Source organism: Anomaloglossus baeobatrachus, chromosome 5 (genome assembly GCF_048569485.1).
Source record: "Anomaloglossus baeobatrachus isolate aAnoBae1 chromosome 5, aAnoBae1.hap1, whole genome shotgun sequence".
In the NCBI taxonomy this organism is placed as follows: domain Eukaryota; kingdom Metazoa; phylum Chordata; class Amphibia; order Anura; family Aromobatidae; genus Anomaloglossus; species Anomaloglossus baeobatrachus.
The window spans coordinates 52,543,558-52,564,852 of record NC_134357.1 but is presented as its reverse complement, the minus strand read 5'-3'; the positions used below and the strand labels follow the sequence as shown (position 1 = coordinate 52,564,852).

The window sequence follows — 21,295 nt, the reverse complement described above, 5'->3', positions numbered from 1 at the left end:
GCACATGGAGGGGGTCACCAGGTTGTGCACATGGAGTGGGTCCCCAGGTTGTGCACATGGAGTGGGTCCCCAGGTTGTGCACATGGAGTGGGTCCCCAGGTTGTGCACATGGAGTGGGTCCCCAGGTTGTGCACATGGAGTGGGTCCCCAGGTTGTGCACATGGAGTGGGTCCCCAGGTTGTGCACATGGAGTGGGTCCCCAGGTTGTGCACATGGAGTGGGTCCCCAGGTTGTGCACATGGAGTGGGTCCCCAGGTTGTGCACATGGAGTGGGTCCCCAGGTTGTTGTGCACAGAGTGGGTCACAGGTAAGATCACATCATACATGTGCTAAGCTGTAAAGGGCCAGACATGACTGACGAAGAAAAACAACAAAAAAAAGTGTGCCCGATATGTGAGGTTGTGTGCCCACAATCCGTGTTCACCGCATTTTGGACGCAGTGTTTCTGCTGCGTCCAAAACGCTGCGTCAACGGACATGGGGCACAGCTTCCTGAGCCGCAGCATGTCAATTTATTGCTGCAGCCGGGAGTGATCTCCGAAGGGAGAACAGTGAGAAAGTCCGCAGCGGCCAGAACCCTGATCGGGCAACTGCTGTCTTCTGGGGACAACCCTTGTGGCCCCGCAGGAGAGGACATGCTGCATCCAGGACACATGTATGGATCGTGGTAACTTCACCTTTTATTGCTCACCGAATTCAAATATCCAGTTTATTAAACTTTAATAAAGTCCAACCTGCAAAACACACACTGTGCACTATATATATTTTTTTTCTTTTAACAAAGGCCCACACGGGTGACATAAGGCACAGAGCAGCGTACTGCAGGGTTATATGTTCAGTATTTACATTAGATTAGCTTATTACATGACTTTTCATCAGCAATAAAACATTGGAATGTGACTGTCAATATTATTGATAGAATAATCATTAGGTAAACCATCAATATAAAGTAGACGTACCAAAGCCACCACAACACCAAAGCAGATGCTGTGCAGCACTTGACGACATGGTGCTTGGTAGAGAATGGTATCTGTGCTAGCCATAAACCTGTTCTCCACATCGGCAGGAGGGGTTCCTGCAAAAACGGGAGGGGTTCCTGCAAAAACGGGAGGGGTTCCTGCAAAAACGGGAGGGGTTCCTGCAAAAACGGGAGGGGTTCCTGCAAAAACGGGAGGGGTTCCTGCAAAAACAGGAGGGGTTCCTGCAAAAACAGGAGGGGTTCCTGCAAAAACAGGAGGGGTTCCTGCAAAAACAGGAGGGGTTCCTGCAAAAACAGGAGGGGTTCCTGCAAAAACAGGAGGGGTTCCTGCAAAAACAGGAGGGGTTCCTGCAAAAACAGGAGGGGTTCCTGCAAAAACAGGAGGGGTTCCTGCAAAAACAGGAGGGGTTCCTGCAAAAACAGGAAGGGTTCCTGCAAAAACAGGAAGGGTTCCTGCAAAAACAGGAAGGGTTCCTGCAAAAACAGGAGGGGTTCCTGCAAAAACAGGAGGGGTTCCTGCAAAAACAGGAGGGGTTCCTGCAAAAACAGGAGGGGTTCCTGCAAAAACAGGAGGGGTCCTGCAAAAACAGGAGGGGTTCCTGCAAAAACAGGAGGGGTCCTGCAAAAACAGGAGGGGTTCCTGCAAAAACAGGAGGGGTTCATGCAAAAACAGGAGGGGTTCATGCAAAAACAGGAGGGGTTCCTGCAAAAACAGGAGGGGTTCCTGCAAAAACAGGAGGGGTTCCTGCAAAAACAGGAGGGGTTCCTGCAAAAACAGGAGGGGTTCCTGCAAAAACACTGACCACTTTTTTTTGTAACATTGCCCAGCGTTGTGTTGCAGTCTACCGCAGAACCGCGTGTATGGTCCTGTGCGGATAGTAATCAAACTGTGATGTGACGAGGACAGATCACTCACAGAGAGATCAACTTTTCTTTTTACAAAGAGGTTCTTGAGCAGCTTTTCATTATACAGTAGAGTACCCCAGGGTGGGGGGGAAAGGGGGAGGGGGGGAGGGGATTCACATTATTTAGTGACTGACCACAAGCTTTCACTTGTCCTTACACTTACATACACCCAGATTATGAGATCAGCAATGACCGATATACTGTAAATTCCTTACCTGGGAGGAAAAGTGATGTCCAGTTCATACAATTTGTCTTTAAAGACCGATAACTCCTTGTCAAATTCTAAAAGCTATAAGACAAATGAAACGAATAGTAAGTTAAGAAAATAATGGTATCCGATTATGATACTGTCTGTAAAGCAATGTGGAAGGTATTAGCCAGGAAAATAAATAAAAAATATATAATAATAATACTAATTATAATACCAATAATAATACTAGTAATACCAATAATACCAAATAAAAATAATTACTGGTATAATAATAATAATAATAATTATTATAAGAATAAAAAGTAAAATAAAGAAAATTTACAAATTTAAAGAGGAGCTGTCACTTTCTGAAATAAAAAATACATTAAAAATTGAGTTCAATACTTTGTTAAAATCAGATTCTGCCACATTTTTTCAATTTTGTGCTACGTTGCTCCATTGCAGGAATATTCACATTTGTTGCTTTTGGAGAGCACACTGTGAAATCTCTGCTTGCAGTCCAGCTGAGCGTTTCTTCAGAGTCTTTTCTGGGAAATGCACTTTCAATATCCTGCAATTACATTTCAGAAGTGTCGGAGACTGATAAATTGATAGATCAATTGCTGACCTAAGAAGACATGACCAGTTGGATGGCAAAGCCGAAATTTCACATACTGGGCTCCAAAAGCAACAAATGTGAATATCTCTGCAATAGAGCGATGCAGTGCAAAATAGAAAAGAGAATCAGAACCATGGGAGCCGAGGGATTTTTTTTTAAACAATGGATTTAACTACATATTTTTTTTTTTTTTTTTAGCAAGGAACAGGTCCTCGAGGTAACTTGGCACATATCAGTATTCAGCTCACTGGAATTACTTGCTCTGTAAACTTTGATCTTCAGGTGTCTACCATATAGTGTCTTTATATTGTATTCTGCTCACTTAGAATAATAGTGCAAAAACTATCGTTATGAGGCTACAACCCATTGATTTTCAATGCAAACTGGAATACATTTCATGGTAAGTCCCTTTAAGTGCACCTCCAATATAGGAAAGTGATTATAGAGCAGGATTGGGCACAATTACATTTTTCATACTATATAAAAAATTATCGAGCAATTTTCACACTTGCCACTTGGCCTAATATTAGATTCATGTTAGTCATATGACATTAGCAGCCAAAGACTAACAGACCCCAATTTGTTGGTATAGAGGCGTTACCTGAGCCTCCTCTCATGTGGATCCTGTGTTCTCTGATGAATATAAAAGATGTTCTCTCAAATAAATCCTGTCTGTGTTGATAATGAAACTGATGAAAAAGTAGTCTTTATAGAGCAAGTCTTGCATTCGATCTAATCGGATAGCGTGAAAATTGCAAGATCTCATTTTTTTCTATAGTAAATTAAAAAAATACGGTACATTTAACATAAAAAACCTTTTTTTAAAAAAAAAAAAATATTTTTCCCACCAAGCATAAAAAAAGGAGGTTTTGCACAATGAGTGGTATGTATAGATTATATCTTGTAATGTCTTGTTTGAACTGACAAGCCCACGACAAGAACATATGATATAACAAAGGAGGGATACATGTATGCATTCATAATGCATTCACAGGGCCTCATATAACTATTATACTGTTTGTTTGTGTTTTTTACTACTTCAGTTAATGTTTTACGGATCTTGGTTAGGAGAAACCCATAGAGTATTGTTCACAGTGATGATCATCCTACGCTACGACCTACCCCTACAACCGTCACCTGAAGAGCGGATCCTCCTCCTACGGCTCTGCGCTTACCCACCATCCATTAATCATGTCCCACCTCACAGCTGTGCCAATACCATTGTATGGTGGTAGATGTTCTGGAGGAAGTGACATTTTGTCCTTTTATGCCCCCTGCCTTCTCATAAATCATTTCTGGGACATGCAATTAGCAGGTATTTGTACACATTAATTATCAATGTGAAAAGCAGCTACCAAGCCCACCGTCACTGGTGATCACATAAGTAGCCATCTCAAGTCTTAAGACGTTTATCTGGTAGCTGAGAAAACGGGCATAGCGCTAAATTAAACTAGGGATTCAATCTGCTCACAATTACTGTCTGTAAATACATTGTAATTAGTGATGAGCGGGCACTATCATGCTTGGGTGCTCGCAAATGGCAACTAGTGATAAGTGGGCACTAACATGCTCGGGTGCTCGGAACTGGTAACTAGTGATGAGTGGGCACTACCATGCTTGGGTGCTCAGTACTCGTAACTAGTGATGAGTGGGCACTACCATGCTCTGGTGCTCAGTTCTCGTAACTAGTGATGAGCGGGCACTACCATGCTCGGGTGCTCAATACTCGTAACTAGTGATAAGTCAGCACTACTATCACCATCACTCCTAGCATGTCTTTCAGAGCAACAAATAATATAACACCCAGTCTTATTTTCGGGAAGACACGGTAGCAGATATCCATAGAACATCACGGTTTGGGGCTACATTTAATAGTACATTTTTCTTTTCCTAGATTTCCTTAAGCAGTAATGTATATCTATATTATTTCATTCAATGTTTGCATGCTTTAGCATTTCAGAGTCCAACTGTCTTTTTTTATTATATATGTTCAGTTTTGTACCTGTTCAAACTGCATTTTGGGAGTGCAGTCAGTTTTTTTTTGCCTAGATTATGGAGTCATGCCCTCTGACTGTGCACCCCTCCTCCATTAGCCACAGGTGATGTTATTCTCTAATAGCAGGTTCCCACATGCCCATGCACATGGAGGTTTGTAACCCAGGGAGAAGCTTTAGTTCAATGTAGGTTCCCAGTATACGAGATATGCCTTGACGTGGCTACTGGGCAGATATAGAAATGGCCATTTTTGTATACTAAATATCTATTTTTTCCCTAGATTTCCTTAAGCAGTAATGCATGTCTATATTCTTGCATTCATTGCTTGCATGCTATAGCATTTTAGAGTGCAACTGCCTTTTTTTGTTATTATAGGTCATGTTCAGTTTTCCACCTGTTCAGACTGCATTTTTGAAGTGCCGTCAGTTTTTTTGTTTAGATTCTGGAGTCCTGACCTCTGACTGTGCACCCCTCCTCCATTAGCCACAGGTGATTTTATTCTATACTAGCAGGGTCCTACATGCCCATACACATAGAGGTCTGTTACCCAGAGAGAAGCTTTAGTTTAGTGTAGGTTACCAGTATACGAGATATGCTTTGACGTGGCTACTGGGCAGATCTAGAAATGGCCATTTTTGAATGCTCAGTTTTCCACCTGTTCAGACTGTATGTTGGGAGTGCCTTCAGTTATTTTTTGCCTATGTTTTATTAGTGACATACAATCACTTTTTGGGATCATTGCAGCCCTGGAAGTTGGATTCCCTTGATCCATATATCTCCTGCTTAATTCTAGAAGGGATCTCATCAAAAAGCAAATGGAAAATGGTCCAAAAATGCATAAATTTGATTTTAATTATACATGGCCATTAGTTTTTAAAAAAAAAAAAAAAAAAAAAAAAAAAAAAAGAATAAGAAATTGAGTCTTTAGCCGCTAGTAAATGAATGTTGTGTAATTTCTCGGCCACGTGCAATACCTTTACCAGATAAAGTAAGACGCCTCAGTCAATAGAAAACAATTTAGGCCGTTTTATCTGGAAGTAGAAAGATACCCTGCAAAAGGTCACTGTCCACAGGGACATGGCCATGAGCCGCCTCGGCTGAAATCACTGTAGTATGAACCCTTTATAACAGGCCAACTTAATTCAGTCATTGGAGTAGAACAACAGCAATTACTCATCAAGACCCGCGGACCAAACTCCGAGCATTGTTAGATCAAGAGGTGATATTAGCAGCATTTGTCAAATCCTTCGCCAGCACACACCGGGGAATTCACAGCTGTGCAAGGGAAATGAAGTTTAGGGTCCAGGGATAAGAAAACAAAACTAAGGGGCACTCACGTGTGATTTCTGGGGAATATTAAATAAACATCTAATACGACCACGTGGGACTAATGGCCGGAAATGCACGGGGCGCACAACTCATTAACAGCACAAGATAAAACAAGCAGAAGAATAATCAAGATTAACACAACAAATTACCAGTATTTCTTTATTTAGGGTTCATTTTTAGATTTAAAATGTATTGTGGATGTGCACTTTATTGTGTGCTATATTGAAGACAAGGGTCCAAATAGTGGAGCTTTCCCATCTGGCATCAATGAAAAAAAATGGTCAATCCAATGGGCAGTATGATGGCTCAGGAGCCTGCACCGTGCGGGGGGCTCAGGGCTTTGCACCTGTACCGTGCGGGGGGCTCAGGGCTTTGCACCTGTACCGTGCGGGGGGCTCAGGGCTTTGCACCTGTACCGTGCGGGGGGCTCAGGGCTTTGCACCTGTACCGTGCGGGGGGCTCAGGGCTTTGCACCTGTACCGTGCGGGGGGCTCAGGGCTTTGCACCTGTACCGTGCGGGAGGCTCAGGGCTTTGCACCTGTACCGTGCGGGAGGCTCAGGGCTTTGCACCTGTACCGTGCGGGAGGCTCAGGGCTTTGCACCTGTACCGTGGGGACAATGATGATGAACTCTGTAAATTGCTGTGAAAATTAATAGCGCTATATAGGTAAAAATAGAAAAAAATATTTATAAAAAGCTAAATATGGCAATACAATGGACCATTTTTCATGACAACTAGTGTCGGTTTTTGCAATCCTTGCGTCATCTGCTTTTTTTATATTAAAAAAAAAAGAAAAGACCCTACCTCATATGAGAGCAGCATGACTTAGGCAAAGATATCCTGATTCCAGCAATATATCACTTACATTGACAAGCAAAAGGGTAACTTTGTTTGGAATTTCTTACTTTTAGGCTCCATATCTCACCATAAACTAGATCTTAGGCTGGAATCACACTTGCGAGTGTAAAATTGGACTGAGCCCCAGCTAGAAAGTAGCATGAGCTCTGTCCGAGTGTTGATCAGTGTGCAATGCAACAGCACTGCGATTCTGTGATTTTTCTCATGATTGTAGTCCGTGTGCAATCCGTGTTTGATGCGTATGTGATCCATTTTTATTCTCAGCAGCTATGTCATCTGCCATTCAGCTCTGCTACATGGCCGCTGACAGCAGACACAGACAGAGCCATGTAGCAGAGCTGAATGGCCGCTGACAGCAGACACAGACAGAGCCGTGGGATCAGAATGAAGTCGGATGAACGTCACCCAACTTCATTGTCATCCCACGGCTCTATGTGTCATGGCCCGATTTTCGGTCACTGGTGAAGGTCTCACCGGTGACCGCAAATCCCCTGAGTGACTGAAGTGATCTGCGCTTTCAGCGGTGCCATCACTGAGGTTACCTGCGGCCACAGCTGAAGTCCTCCCGCTGAGATCTGTGGCCGCGGGTCACCTGAGTGACGTCATCGCTGATAGCGCAACTCACTTCACTCGCTGCGGGGAGCTCACAGAGAGCGGTCGTGGTCTGTGACCGCTCTTTGTCAGCTTCTGATGTAGCAGAGCTGAAAGCATCATGGGACCTCTGTGGATTATGTCGGACCTAGAGGGGTATTTGGGGGCTTGAATAAAGTGGTGAAAGAGGGTGTTTTTTTTGTCATTTATTTCAAATTAAGGATTTTTGGGTGTATGTCTTTATTTTCCTTAACTTACAGGTTAATCATGGAAGGTATCTCAGGGAGATGCCTGCCATGATTAACCTAGGACTTAGTGGCAGCTATGGGCTGCTGCCATTAACTCCTTATTACCTCGATTGCCACCGCACCAGGGCAATTCGGGATGAGTCAGGTACAGTCCCGGGACTGTCACATCTAATGGACGCGGCAATTCTGGGCGGCTGCTGGCTGATATTAGGCTGGTGGGCTCCTCATAATGTGGCGCTCCCCATCCTGACAATACCAGCCTCCAGCCGTATGGTTTTCCCCTGCTGGTATGAAAATTGGGGGGAACCGCACACCGTTTTTGTTTTATTTAATTTACTGCACGATATAGACCAGCCCACCGGCATTGGTTGCAGGGAAACAGCTGTCACTCAATGTGGGGGCGTGTCTGACTGCAACCAATCATAGGCGCCGGTGGGCGGGGAAAGCAGTGAATACTAGATGGAATAATGAGCGGCTGGCTTTTTCAAAATGGAGACGCCGCCGGAGCTTTGTGACAGCTGTGCAGCGCCGCGCTGGTGATCGGGGATCGGGAATCGGTGAGTATGAGAGGGGGGGGGGGAGATAGACCGACAGAGAGAGTGAGACCGACGACAGAGAGAGACAGTCCGACTGACAGAGATCGAGATTGACCGACATCGAAAGACCTCACTCATTTCCAGTGTTTTCTGCTACATGCGATAAATGTATTTAGAAAAACGCATGTTACTAGGATGGTGTGTGTGCTGTCCGTGTGACATCCGTTTTTTTCACGCACCCATAGTTTCATTGGGGAGAAACGCGCGATAAACTCACCAAAACGCAGCATGCCACGATTTTTTTCTCAGTCCGATTTGGACTGAGAAAAAAATAGCAGATGGGAGCTGCCTCATTGATTAACATTGGTCTGAGGGCAATGCGAGATTTTTTTCGCATTGCACTCGTGCGAGTTAATCGCAAGTGTGACTCCAGCCTTAGAGTGTGAGACAACCTTTATCTTATAGACAATCATCTTGCCTATATCATACATAAATGTGACTTGCAACTATTTAGCATATGATTAGTTATGCAGATTCCTCTAATGTAACTGCATTGTTATAGTTTTGCTCCCGAGTGTTGTCACCTGGTTCCCGCCTCTTGGCCGCTACTGTGCTATGACTTTTACTTGATTGTCGCTCCCGAGTCCCGCCTCCTGAATGCTGCTTCCTGGGTCCCACCTTCCGGCCGCTTCTGAGCTATGGTGTGGGCTTGGCTGCCACTCCAGGGTCCCACCTCCTGCCTCCAGAGTGCCACCTCTTGGATCCTGCCTCCCGGCCAGCCCTGCTCACTCCCGCAGAAGCAGCCACATATGATGTTACAACCACTGTTCCAGAGTCCCACTCCAGACTCCTGCCCTCTCCTGGGTGCATAGAGAAGAAGAGTGCCACAGAAATTGTTTTGAGAGTGTTAGGGCGCTTTTCCATCTGCGATTTTCTTCTGCGAGTGCGATCCAATAAAAAAAAAAATCGGACTGCACTCGCACCAGTGTTAATCAATGAGACAGTTTCATCTGTCCGTTTTTTTCTCCATTTGCAATGAGTCTCGGCTCACGTGTGTGTAAAATCGCACTGCACTCGCATGTTATCCGACTGCAGTGCGGTGGACGCAGAGACAGACAACGGAGATGGGGAGAAAGTGCTCCCTCCATTTTCTCTGCTCCTGTGATGCGATCGCAAGATCGCATCACAGCTGCATGACCCTCGGCTGACACCCGCAGCAGAGGGTCATTAGCATATCGCTTCCGATGCTGCTGCATTGGAAGCGGTAGTCAAGTGGAAAAGCGCCCTTACCAGAAGAGACACTGACAGTGGACCAGTAATTGTGAATGTTAGTGAGGGTTAAGGTTACTAACGCTAAAGCTGGCCATACACCCTCAAGCTGAGGCTAGCCATACACCCTCAAGCTGAGGCTGGCCATACACCCTCAAGCTGAGGCTGGCCATACACCCTCAAGCTGAGGCTGGCCATACACTCTCAAGCTGAGGCTGGCCATACACCCTCAATCTGAGGCTGGCCATACACCCTCAAGCTGAGGCTGGCCATACACCCTCAAGCTGAGGCTGGCCATACACTCTCAAGCTGAGGCTGGCCATACACCCTCAAGCTGAGGCTGGCCATACACCCTCAAGCTGAGGCTGGCCATACACCCTCAAGCTGAGGCTGGCCATACACCCTCAAGCTGAGGCTGGCCATACACCCTCAAGCTTTTTGGAAATGAAATTGTGATAAGACCTTGTCTAATTTTTGGAAAAACACGGTAGTAGGAAAAAATGTAATAAAAAGGAGGGAATACCATAAGTGCTTGTATGTCATTCACAAATACCCCAGCAAGTAAAAGGTCTCAAACCTATTGTGGATCTCCATTATTGGAGGTAGTTTTGAATCTGAAGAAGAATTTAATCTTTCCTGGGTAAGTACAGTGTTTCCCCAAAAATAAGAGCTGCTCCAACAATCTAGAGAGGACGGAGCATTGCCCCCCCCTCCCCCCCCCGGGGCATTTGCGGAGGCCTACATGACCCCTGATTGGTGGGGAGGTCAGGGTGTCATGGGTGGGGGGAGGGGGAGCGAGCCCGTTTGAAAGGATTGGATGGGCAAAGGGGAGGAGCGGCACTTTCCCGCTCCCCTGGCTGAAGGAATAGTCGCAGCCACCTTACCTGCGGCAATGGAGTCCGTGGAAAATATCCTGGAGCGGCTGCGAGCGGCGGCTGGCGTCCATCCTCCAGGCTGGCTGCAGGCGTCTGTGCAGGGACTCATCGGAGGGAGTCGGGAGGCGGTGGGGGCTCCCCCCCCACGTGAGCGGCGCCTTCGGAGATCCAGACCGCCGGAGCGGTTATCACCTGAGGTGACTCCCCGGGCCCAGCGACGCATGAGAAGCCCCTCCGGGGACCCTCCAGGCCGGGCGCCATGTGCCAAAAAGTCCAGCAGGCCCCGGTCTGGGAGGAATTCAAGAGTGCGGCCGGGTCCAGCGGTGGAGAGCAGGCCTCTCCTGGAGTTGGGGGTGGGGCCTGCTCCCACTGTGTCAACGGTGGATGTCGGAGCTGCGGCGGGGCGCTCTGGTGATGTGCCGGCCGAGCGCCCTGAGCCCTGTCTGCGGTGGAGGTCGGATGAGGGGGCGGGCCCTAGCGAAGGGGGCGGATCGCGGCGGCTGGAATCTGTAGTGCACCGGGCCTGGCGTGCAGGGCCCTCATCAGCAGAGGCCCCGAATGCCGGGGGGGCCCCGTGGAGTGGGATGTGGGAGCTGCGTCGGCAGGATCCAGAGGACCGCAGACAGCCCCCTGTGGCAGCCGGCTGGGGGGGCGGACATCAGCCACAGGATCAGCTCCTGGAGGGATCTTCCGGCCCTGCAGCAGCAGGGGCCAACGGCGGCGATGCGGAGGTGCGGAGCCGGGAGTCTACTGAGCAGCCGGAGGGACATCGGGAGTCTGGTAGTCCGGCTGACGGGGCCGCTACCCTCGTGCAGCCCGGTGAGTATGGTTCTATGTCTTGTCTGTCTGCCCAGTATTGTCAGGTACAGAACGCAAGGGGGGATGTAGGTTACCCAGGGTTTAGGCAGGGGATACCCACGGGGGGTGGAGGAGATGTGTCCGGAGGGGGGGACGTAGTAGAGCTTATAGGTTGTGTGCGTACGTTGCTGGAGCGGATTGGGGGGGCACGGGAACACTCAGGGCCAGTGGGGGCTTGGATTAATCCGCCTCCCTTGGGCATTAGTGAAACGCCGGTGGCGGGTATTGCTTCCCCGGTGTCGGTTCAGACGGAAAAGAATAAGGAGGACAGGCTTCATTTGGATGATCGGGCGCGGGGCGAGGTTTTTGTCTGTTTTGAGGGTCCCTTGGGTTCCCATCTTAAGACAGAGGTGAAGGAGAAGATATGGAAGGATGAATACGTAGAGATCTTCTCCCTGCTGCCGTTGGCAAAATTTAATTTGGACAAAGGTAAAAAGGATGAGAGCAAGAAAGAAGAGGAGAAGAAGCGGCGATGGCGCTTGATCCCTCAGACGTTCGCTAATTGGTTGCAGGCTTTTGCTAGTTTGGCGAGTGTGATAGGCGAGAAGGCGCCGGAGAACTGTTCACATTTGTTTTGCTATATGGACTCTATTGGTGAGGCGTACAGGGTGTATGGGGGACAGACATGGCTTAGGTATGACGAACAGTTTCGTCAGCGGAAGGCCGTGCGACCTTCTATTAGATGGGACCAAAAGGACATCGGGTTGTGGTTACGGGTTATGGCGCCGTCGAGATATGGCCAGCCCTTTCAGGGCGGGGCCGGGTCTGCCGGCCAGTCCGGAACGCAGGGTGCCGGTAGTCAGCAAGGTCAGGGGGGTTCGCAAAAGCCCGGCGTGTGTTGGCAATTCAATGAGGGGCAATGCAAGTTCGGGGCCACCTGCCGTTTTAAGCACCTCTGTACCCATTGTAATGGGACCTCACATGGAGCGGCAAAGTGCTTTAAGAAAGGCAAATCCAAGCCCGGCACCACTCATACCCAAGGGTCTGACGCCGGTGAGCTTAGCCGCGATGCTTCCGTACCTAAATAGGTACCCTGATAGGAAAAAAGCTGAAGTTTTGCGGTTGGGATTTGGGGAGGGTTTCAGAATTCCGGCTCCCACTTTTAATGTGCCGGCGGCGACGAAAAACCTTTTGTCAGCTTACCAGCATTCGGGGGTTGTGGCCGAAAAATTAGGCAAGGAAGTGGCTTTGGGTAGGATGGCGGGGCCGTTCCAGGCCCCTCCTTTTCCTGATCTAGTGGTCTCGCCGTTGGGGGTGGTGCCAAAAAAGGAGCCGGGAAAATTCCGGCTGATTCACCATCTGTCTTACCCGAGAGGTAGGTCGGTAAATGACGGGATACCGGCTGAACTGTGTTCGGTGGTTTATACGTCATTTGATGAGGCCACAAGCTGGGTAAAAAAATGTGGAAAGGGAGCACTTATGGCTAAGACGGATATTGAATCAGCTTTTCGGCTTTTGCCAGTGCATCCAGATTGTGTCCGGTTGTTGGGTTGCTTTTGGGAGGGGGCGTATTTTGTAGATCGCTGTTTGCCCATGGGGTGCTCAATCTCATGCGCATTTTTCGAAACGTTTAGTTGCTTTTTGGAGTGGGTTGTTCGGGACGTTTCAGGCTTGTCAGCATTGGTACATTACCTCGATGATTTTTTGTGTGTAGGTCCTGCCGAGTCGGCTCAGTGTGCCGGGATTTTGGCAACGATGGAGTGGGTTGCGGACCGATTTGGGGTCCCCCTGGCGCCTGACAAAACGGTGGGACCAACTACTAGTTTAAGTTTTCTGGGCATTGTAATTGATTCAGTGGCCTGGGAAGTCCGGCTTCCTGAGGACAAGGTTGCGGCCATGAGGGACGAGGTGGCAAGGGCGCGGCGGGTGAAGAAACTGCAATTAAGGGAAGTGCAGTCCCTACTGGGAAAACTTAACTTTGCTTGTAGGGTGATGCCAATGGGCCGGATTTTTTTGCGACAACTGGCCAGGGCAACGGCGGGGGTGCTTGCTCCGCACCATTACGTTCGGTTGTCAGCAGACCACAAAGCGGACTTAGCAGTTTGGGGACAGTTTTTGGAACACTACAACGGTCGTTCCCTGATAATGGAGGATGCAGTGGACAATTTTGACTTGGAGTTGTTTACGGATGCGGCGGGCAGTTCAGGTTTCGGTGCTTTCTTCCAGGGTCAGTGGTGTGTGGGTCGGTGGCCGGACAACTGGACGGCTGAAGGCCTGACAAAGAATGTGGCGCTGTTGGAAATTTTTCCAATAATGGTGGCACTTCATCTTTGGAGAGGCCAGTTGGCAAACAAGAAGATTCGTTTTAACTGTGACAACATGGGGGTGGTGCTGGCGATTAATCAGTTTTCGGCGTCCTCTCCTCCGGTCGTTCGGGTGTTACGGGAATTGGTGTTGGTTTGTCTGCAAATTAACGCATGTATTACGGCGACTCATGTGCCAGGTGTTCAGAACCTAATAGCTGATTCCCTCTCTCGTTTTCAGTGGGATCGGTTCCGGGTTTGCGCACCAGAGGCAGAGTCCAGCGGGTTGGAGTGCCCAGCACACCTTTGGAACGTGGTCTTCGGGCAGCGGGACCACTAATTCGGGCGTCCTTGTCGGGTAACACGTGGACAGCATATCAGGCAGCATGGGGGCTGTGGGAGCAATGGTTGCAAGGCGGGGATTTTTCTGAAGAGGATCAGTTGGGTATATTGTTGGAAAAGTTGGGGGAAGCGGCAGTAGCAGGGTGGTCGGTTGCGAAGGCAAATCGTTTCATGGCGGGGTTAGCATTTGGTTTTCGGTTACGAGGGTTACGAGATTTAACTAAGTGTTTTTTGGTTGTCCAGGCGTTGAAGGGTTTTCGAAGAGGACGAAAGCTATTGGATGGTAGACGACCAGTGTCATTTGGATTATTGGAACGGCTGGGTGGGGTGTTGGGGGAGGTCTGTACATCTCCGTTCGAGGGACATTTGTTTAGGTTAGCGTTTTCCTTGGCGTTTTTTGGAGCCCTGCGGGTGGGGGAATTGGTATCTCCCAGTAAGGTGGCCCCCGGGGGTTTGAGTCGTGGTGACATTTTGGCGGTGGATAGGGGAATTGAATTTTGGATAAGAAAATCTAAAAGTGATCAACGGGGGGCAGGGAAGCGAGTGTGTTTGGGAGCGGTTAGGGGATCGGATATGTGCCCGTTGAGGTGTTTCAAGAATTTTGAACAGATTCGTAAAAAGGGGGACGGCCCGCTGTTATGTCATGACGACGGGTCTTTCTTATCACGATATCAGTTTGTGAGTGTTTTCAGGGCGTGTTTGAAGTCGTTGGGGTTAGATCCTAAGTCTTTCGGATCGCATTCTTTTCGCATAGGGGCGGCAACAGAAGCATCCAGGTGCGGTTTGTCTGAAGACACGGTTAAACAGATTGGTAGGTGGAAGTCGGGGCGTTTTAAGTTATACGTCCGCCCCCAGGCGATGGTCGGAAACTGAGTGGGGACTCTTACGGTGAATGGGGGGGGGGGCGGCCGGGGTGTGGGTGTTTCGTTTGAGGGTCTCAGGCACTAAAATGGTTGTTTGTTTGTGCTTTTGTATTGCAGAAACACCCCTTCCCTCCCCCCCGCTGGTCTGGATCTTGGGTCATTCTTACGTGTATTGGGGAGCCCGGCGAGCGGATGCGAGAAGGAACGGGAGACAGTTAGGCTTCGCCAGGGACGTGGCTCTAGTACGATGGCTCGGGGTTCGGGGGTTAGGGTGGAGCAGGGTGTTACAAGAGGTGCATAAATATGCCCGATTGGACAGGCCTCCTGACGTGTTGGTCTTACACGTTGGGGGGAATGATCTAGGGGAAAGGCCTTTCAGAATCCTAATAAAAGACATCAAGCACGACTTGTTGCGACTATGGGTGTCTTTTCCGGGGATTACGGTAGTTTGGTCAGAGATGGTGGCGAGAAGGAGTTGGCGGAAGGCGCGGTCTGTTGAGAGGCTGAACAAGGCGCGGGCGAAGGTTAATAGGGCGATTTCAAAGTTTGTTAGTCGGAATGGGGGTGTTTGTATCCGGCATGTGGAGTTGGAAAGGACGGAGGAGGAATTTTGGTTGGCGGACGGGGTACACTTAAATGCGGTAGGGATCGATTTGTGGACCCTCGGCTTGCAGGGAGGTATTGAACGGGCCCTGAGGTTGAGGGGGGTCTCAGGCACTTGAAGGTTATCAAGGTGCCTTCGTTGTGGCGTGTTATTGGTGGGTCCTTGAAGTTGGTTTAAAATTGTTCGGGGAATCCATACGGGTGTGGATCCCCTCATTGGCATAATTGCTGGTCACCTGGTGATTTGGAGGGGAATCCCGACGGGGATATCGGGGCCCCTGTGGGTGTGTTGGGGTTAATGAAGGATTAACCCTTACAGTTTGGTGCGCCTGAGCCAGTGTGGGTAACGGCTGGGAGCAAGTTGGTTTTATGGTTCGGTTTATGGGGATCACCAGGGTTGTAGCTTCAAGGACCTTACCATATTGCAATTTTATTGGTTATGTATTTATGTTAATAAAATGGCTGCTATGGCCAGAATTATCCAAAGATATTCGGTGTCTGCGTAGTCATTTTAGATAAGAATGGGAATGGGGGAAGGAGACGGGAGGTAGACCGGAGTCAGCAATTCCAGGGTCATGTAAAATCATGCTAGGGCTTATTTTCAGAGTATGCTTTAAATATAAGCTCTACTGCAACAATAAGCCCTAGTTATAGTCAGAGCTGGCGTTAGAGGGAGTCAAAGTGAGCAATTTCTCTGAGCCCCCACTCTCAGGGACCCTAGCAGTTATACTTCGAGGTGAAGATTGTTTAAAGGACCTTTGAGGACTTCACCGTCACGTGACCAAAGGTCATAGTATGTTTTATGGATTAGGCCACCCTTTTTTCTTACACAAGTGACCTAAGGATTTAGGGGAGTAGGATTTTGTTTGCGCATACATTAACCTGATTTTGGGCGGCACGGTGGCTCAGTGGTTAACACTGCAGTCTTGCAGCGCTGGGGTCCTGGGTTCAAATCCCACCAAGGACACCATCTGCAAGGAGTTTGTATGTTCTCCCCGTATTTGTGTGGGTTTCCTCCCACAATTCAAAAATATTCTGATAGGGACCTTAGATTGTGAGCCCCAATGGGGACAGTGTTGCCAATGTATGTAAAGCGCTGTGGAATTAATAGCGCTATATAAATGAATAAATATTTTTATTATTTATATTATTATTATTATTTTAAATAAATGGGGTTTGCCTAAAATGATCAGCAAAATACTAGACAAAGACCTTGCATTGAACAAAATTTCAAGTAACACGGGATGCGCTGATTGTAGCGGAGCTTACGGTTGCCAAAGCCCTTGCTATATCAGAAATGATTAAGCCCATTTACATGAAATTGAGAAATCCCATAAGTGAGATATGTAATGTGGGATATGGAGACGTTTGCGCAGTCAGGTGCTCGCTGCAGGAAGTAAAAAGACAATAGGGAAATCATCCCCGTCATCAGCTATTTATTGTTAGCAGAGTTATACATTACATTTAGAATTTAATTATCCATGTAGAATTTAACCGCCTTTGTTGCTGGTTAAGCGCCAGCGGCTGCAAATAATCATCAAGCTACAATATTATGTTAATTATGGAGACCTAGGAAATATTTGACACCTCAAATATACCAGATAAAATACACATCTTTATAGAAAAGTATATAAATGTGACTAAATTAATAAAAAAAGTAATGAAAGTTTAGTGTACTGCTGTGCACCATGGACATACTGAAAACTATATGCCGTTCAACTAAAAATACCGTATGCCACAAGCAACCACCATCCAAACATTGACCAGCCCACAACCAAGCAAACAGCCCACAACCAAGCAAACGGCCCACAACCAAGCAAACGGCCCACAACCAAGCAAACGGCCCACAACCAAGCAAACGGCCCACAACCAAGCAAACGGCCCACAACCAAGCAAACGGCCCACAACCAAGCAAACGGCCCACAACCAAGCAAACGGCCCACAACCAAGCAAACGGCCCACAACCAAGCAAACGGCCCACAACCAAGCAAACAGACCACAACCAAGCAAACAGACCACAACCAAGCAAACAGACCACAACCAAGCAAACAGACCACAACCAAGCAAACAGACCACAACCAAGCAAACAGACCACAACCAGATTCTAGGTTGTATCACCTCCTTTAGTGTTGCAATGAAATTGAGGTATTTTGAGTTAAAGTGACACTATCGTACTTCAATGTAGCTTCACCATACCCTTGACCCCATCGTGCCGCCTGCTTGACTGGTTTAAATCTACGGCAGATGTCAAAAGCTCAGCTAAGTATCTGAGACTTCGTTTTATCACTTTCACAAAAATAACCAATTTAGATGGGGTACTCCTGATAAAAAGGTGAAAAGGTGAAAAAAGGTGAAAAAAAGGTTAAAAATTTCTGAAATTTAACATCTGTATCTGTTCAGTATTTAAAGAAAGCTGGCAGTAAATAGGTTAATCTGACTACCGCTCTATTTACAAGCTAATAGGGTTTTATTAGATCAGTATAGTATGGCTAGCGCCACTTTAGTCTGCAGGCTGTGTGTGATATTGCTACTCAGCTTCACTCAAACGGAAAAAAAACAACCCAAAAACACGGCGCATCATGGTGGTGTCACGATGACTATGAGATAGTGAGGAACCGTGGCTCCTAAGCGGTCCCTCAAGCTAGGGGGCCCTATGCTATACTTAACCTCAAAGATACTCCTGACGGTGGAGACACCAGAGTCTCCTTCTTGGCCCTGCTCCTGACCAGTCCTGATCTGATTCCCCCTCTCCCCAGGGAGGGACGGGACAGGAAAGTGATGAAACCACAGATAAAGATAGACAAGGGAAAACCAAAACACTGTCACACAGCACGCATACACAAAGGTAAAGACAATAAGAGATTCAGGAGGAAAAACAAAAGCAGGATTCTCAACTAGCTAAAAGGAAGGTCAGTTTTATAGCTTCTCTAATCAGCAATACTGTTTTCAGCTGTGCTAACATAGTTGCACAAGAGTTTTTAAGGGATTTCTAAACATCCATTAGGCTTCTAATACAGTTAGCAAACACAATGTACCATTAAGGCCCAGTCACACTAAACAACATCGCTGCTAACGAACAACTTTTGTGACGTAACAGCGATGTTGCTAGTGATGTCGCTGTGTGTGACATCCAGCAACAACCTGGCCCCTGTTGTGAGGTCGTTGGTTGTTGCTGAATGTCTTGGGCCATTTTTTAGTTGTTGCTCTCCCGCTGTGAAGCACAGATCGCTGTGTGTGACAGCGACAGAGCAACAACTGAATGTAAAGGAAGCAGGGAGCCGGCTTCTGCGGACTCTGGTAACCACAGAAAACATCGGGTAACCAAGAAGCCCTTACCTTGGTTACCCGATATTTACCTTCGTTACCAGCGTCTGCCGCTCTCAGCTGTCAGTGCCGGCTCCCTGCTCTCTGCACACGTAGCTGGAGTACACATCGGGTAATTAACCCCATGTGTACTGTAGCTAGGAGAGCAGGGAGCCAGCGCTAAGCGGTGTGCGCTGGTAACCAAGGTAAATATCGGGTTGGTTACCCGATATTTACCTTAGTTACCAAGCGCAGCATCGCTTTCACACGGCGCTGCTGGCTGGGGGCTGGTCACTGGTTGCTGGTGAGCTCACCAGCAACTTGTGTAGCCACGCTCCAGCGATCCCTGCCAGGTCAGGTTGCTGGTGGGATCGCTGGCGCGTCGCAGTGTGACATCTCACCAGCGACCTCCTAGCAACTTACCAGCGATCCCTATCAGGTTGGATCGTTGTTGGGATCGCTGGTAGGTTGTTTAGTGTGACTGGGCCTTTAGAACACTGGAGTGGTGGTTGTTGGAAATGGGCCTCTATACACCTATGTAGATATTGCATTAAAAACTAGATGTTGGAAGCTACAATAGTCATTTACCACATTAACAATGTATAGAGTGTATTTCTGTTTAATTTAATGGTAGCTTTATTGGAAAAAAAAAAAAAGTGCTTTCCTTTCAAAAAGAAGGAAATATCTGAGTGACCCTAACCTTTTGAACTATAGTGTGTAAATATATATTTTTATATATACATACATATATATATATATATATATATATATATATATATATATATATATATACATACATATATACATACATATATATACACACATATACATACACACATATACATCCACATATATATATATATATATACATACATACACACACACACACACACACACACACACACACACACACACACACACACACACACACACACGTATGTATATTTTTGTACTTTAATCCTTATTTATTCAATCTTTGCACACACTATCTGTATAGTGTGCATCTTGCAGGTCATTCTTTTTGTGATGCTCTCTTTTGTTTCCAGCCATTTGGTTGTGTTTTTTTTTTTAAAAAAAACTTTAGTACATGCTCCTTTTATTGAAAATTAATAAAAATAGTTATTTAGTGACCTATTGTTCGGTTCTTTTCTTTTTTGGATTTTGTTTAACATACAGTATATAAGAGCCCAGGCCACTGTGTAGAGTGTAAAAATGACTTTATAATACTCACCTAACGGTCGGTCCGATGCAGACTGGTCAAATGGGCGTCTCATTTCTCCGATGCAGGCAACTCCTCTTTCGTCCATCTTTGTCCTCCTTCTTATCAAACCTGGATGCATGACACGTCCTATGTCATCCACACTAGCCGGCATTGCTCAGGGCAGATCAAAGTGCGCCTGTGCAGGACCTCAATGCCGGCGAGTGTGGATGACGTAGGAAGAGTCATGCACCCAGGCTTAAGAAGAAGAAGGACAAAGATGGACGAAAGAGGAGGCACCGGTACTGGAGAACGGAGACACCCATCTGACCAGTCTGCACCACACCAACCGTTTAGGTATTATCAAGTCATTTTTATGTGCTACACAGTGGCCTGGGCTCTTATATACAGTACTAGAAGGTGGCCCGATTCTACGCATCGGGTATTCTAGAATGTACGTATTGTGTAGTTAATGTATGATTTTTGTTATATATATATATATATATATATATATATATATATATATATATATATATATAGATGTTGTTGTCTGTACTTAGCAAGTGTTTGTGTAGGGCGCTGTACATGTTCTGGGTGTTGTCTGGGTGTGGCGGGGGGTGAGAGCGGTGTTGTATGTGTATTGCGTGTGTTGCGTTGTTTGTGGAGCGCTGTGTGTCTGTAGCGTTGTGTGTGTGTGTGTGTTGCGCGGTTTGTGTGTGTGTGGTGTGTTTTGGGGGAGGTTTGTTTTGTGCAATGTGTGTGTTGTGCGGTATGTGCGTATATTTATGTATGCCGCGGTGTTTGTGTGTTGGGTGTTGTGTGTGTGCAGCGTTGTCTGTGTGTGTGGGTGTCTGTGTAGGGCGGTGTTTGTGGTTCCCAGTGTGTGTGTGTGTGTTGTGCAGTGCGCGTGTGTGTGTTGGGGGGGAGGTGTGCACCTCCCATCGTGCTCCATCCCCCATGCTGCGCACCCCCCATCGTGCTCCATCTCCCATGCTACGCACTCCCCATCGTGCTCCATCCGCCATGCTGCGCACTCCCAAACGTGCTCCATCCGCCATGCTGCGCACTCCAGAACGTGCTCCATCCGCCATGCTGCGCACTCCAGAACGTGCTCCATCCGCCATGCTGCGCACTCCCAAACGTGCTCCATCCGCCATGCTGCGCACTCCCCATCGTGCTGCATCCCCCATGCTGCGCACTCCCCATCGTGCTCCATCCGCCATGCTGCGCACTCCCAAACGTGCTCCATCCGCCATGCTGCGCACTCCCAAACGTGCTCCATCCGCCATGCTGCGCACTCCCAAACGTGCTCCATCCGCCATGCTGCGCACTCCCAAACGTGCTCCATCCGCCATGCTGCGCACTCCCCATCGTGCACCATCCGCCATGCTGCGCACTCCCCATCGTGCACCATCCACCATGCTGCGCACTCCCCAACGTGCTCCATCCGCCATGCTGCGCACTCCCAAACGTGCTCCATCCGCCATGCT

At 47.7% G+C, this 21,295-nt stretch overlaps 1 protein-coding gene across 1 annotated transcript in view; it reads right to left on the bottom strand.

Annotated features, from left to right (window-relative positions):
* The window catches only part of INPP5A (inositol polyphosphate-5-phosphatase A), a 550,538-nt gene that overhangs the window by 71,353 nt on the left and 457,890 nt on the right, over positions 1 to 21,295 (bottom strand). The window contains exon 12 of the mRNA XM_075351609.1: positions 2,100 to 2,173. Coding sequence (XP_075207724.1) covers positions 2,100 to 2,173 — 74 coding nt within the window. The remainder of the gene's footprint in view (positions 1 to 2,099; positions 2,174 to 21,295) is intronic.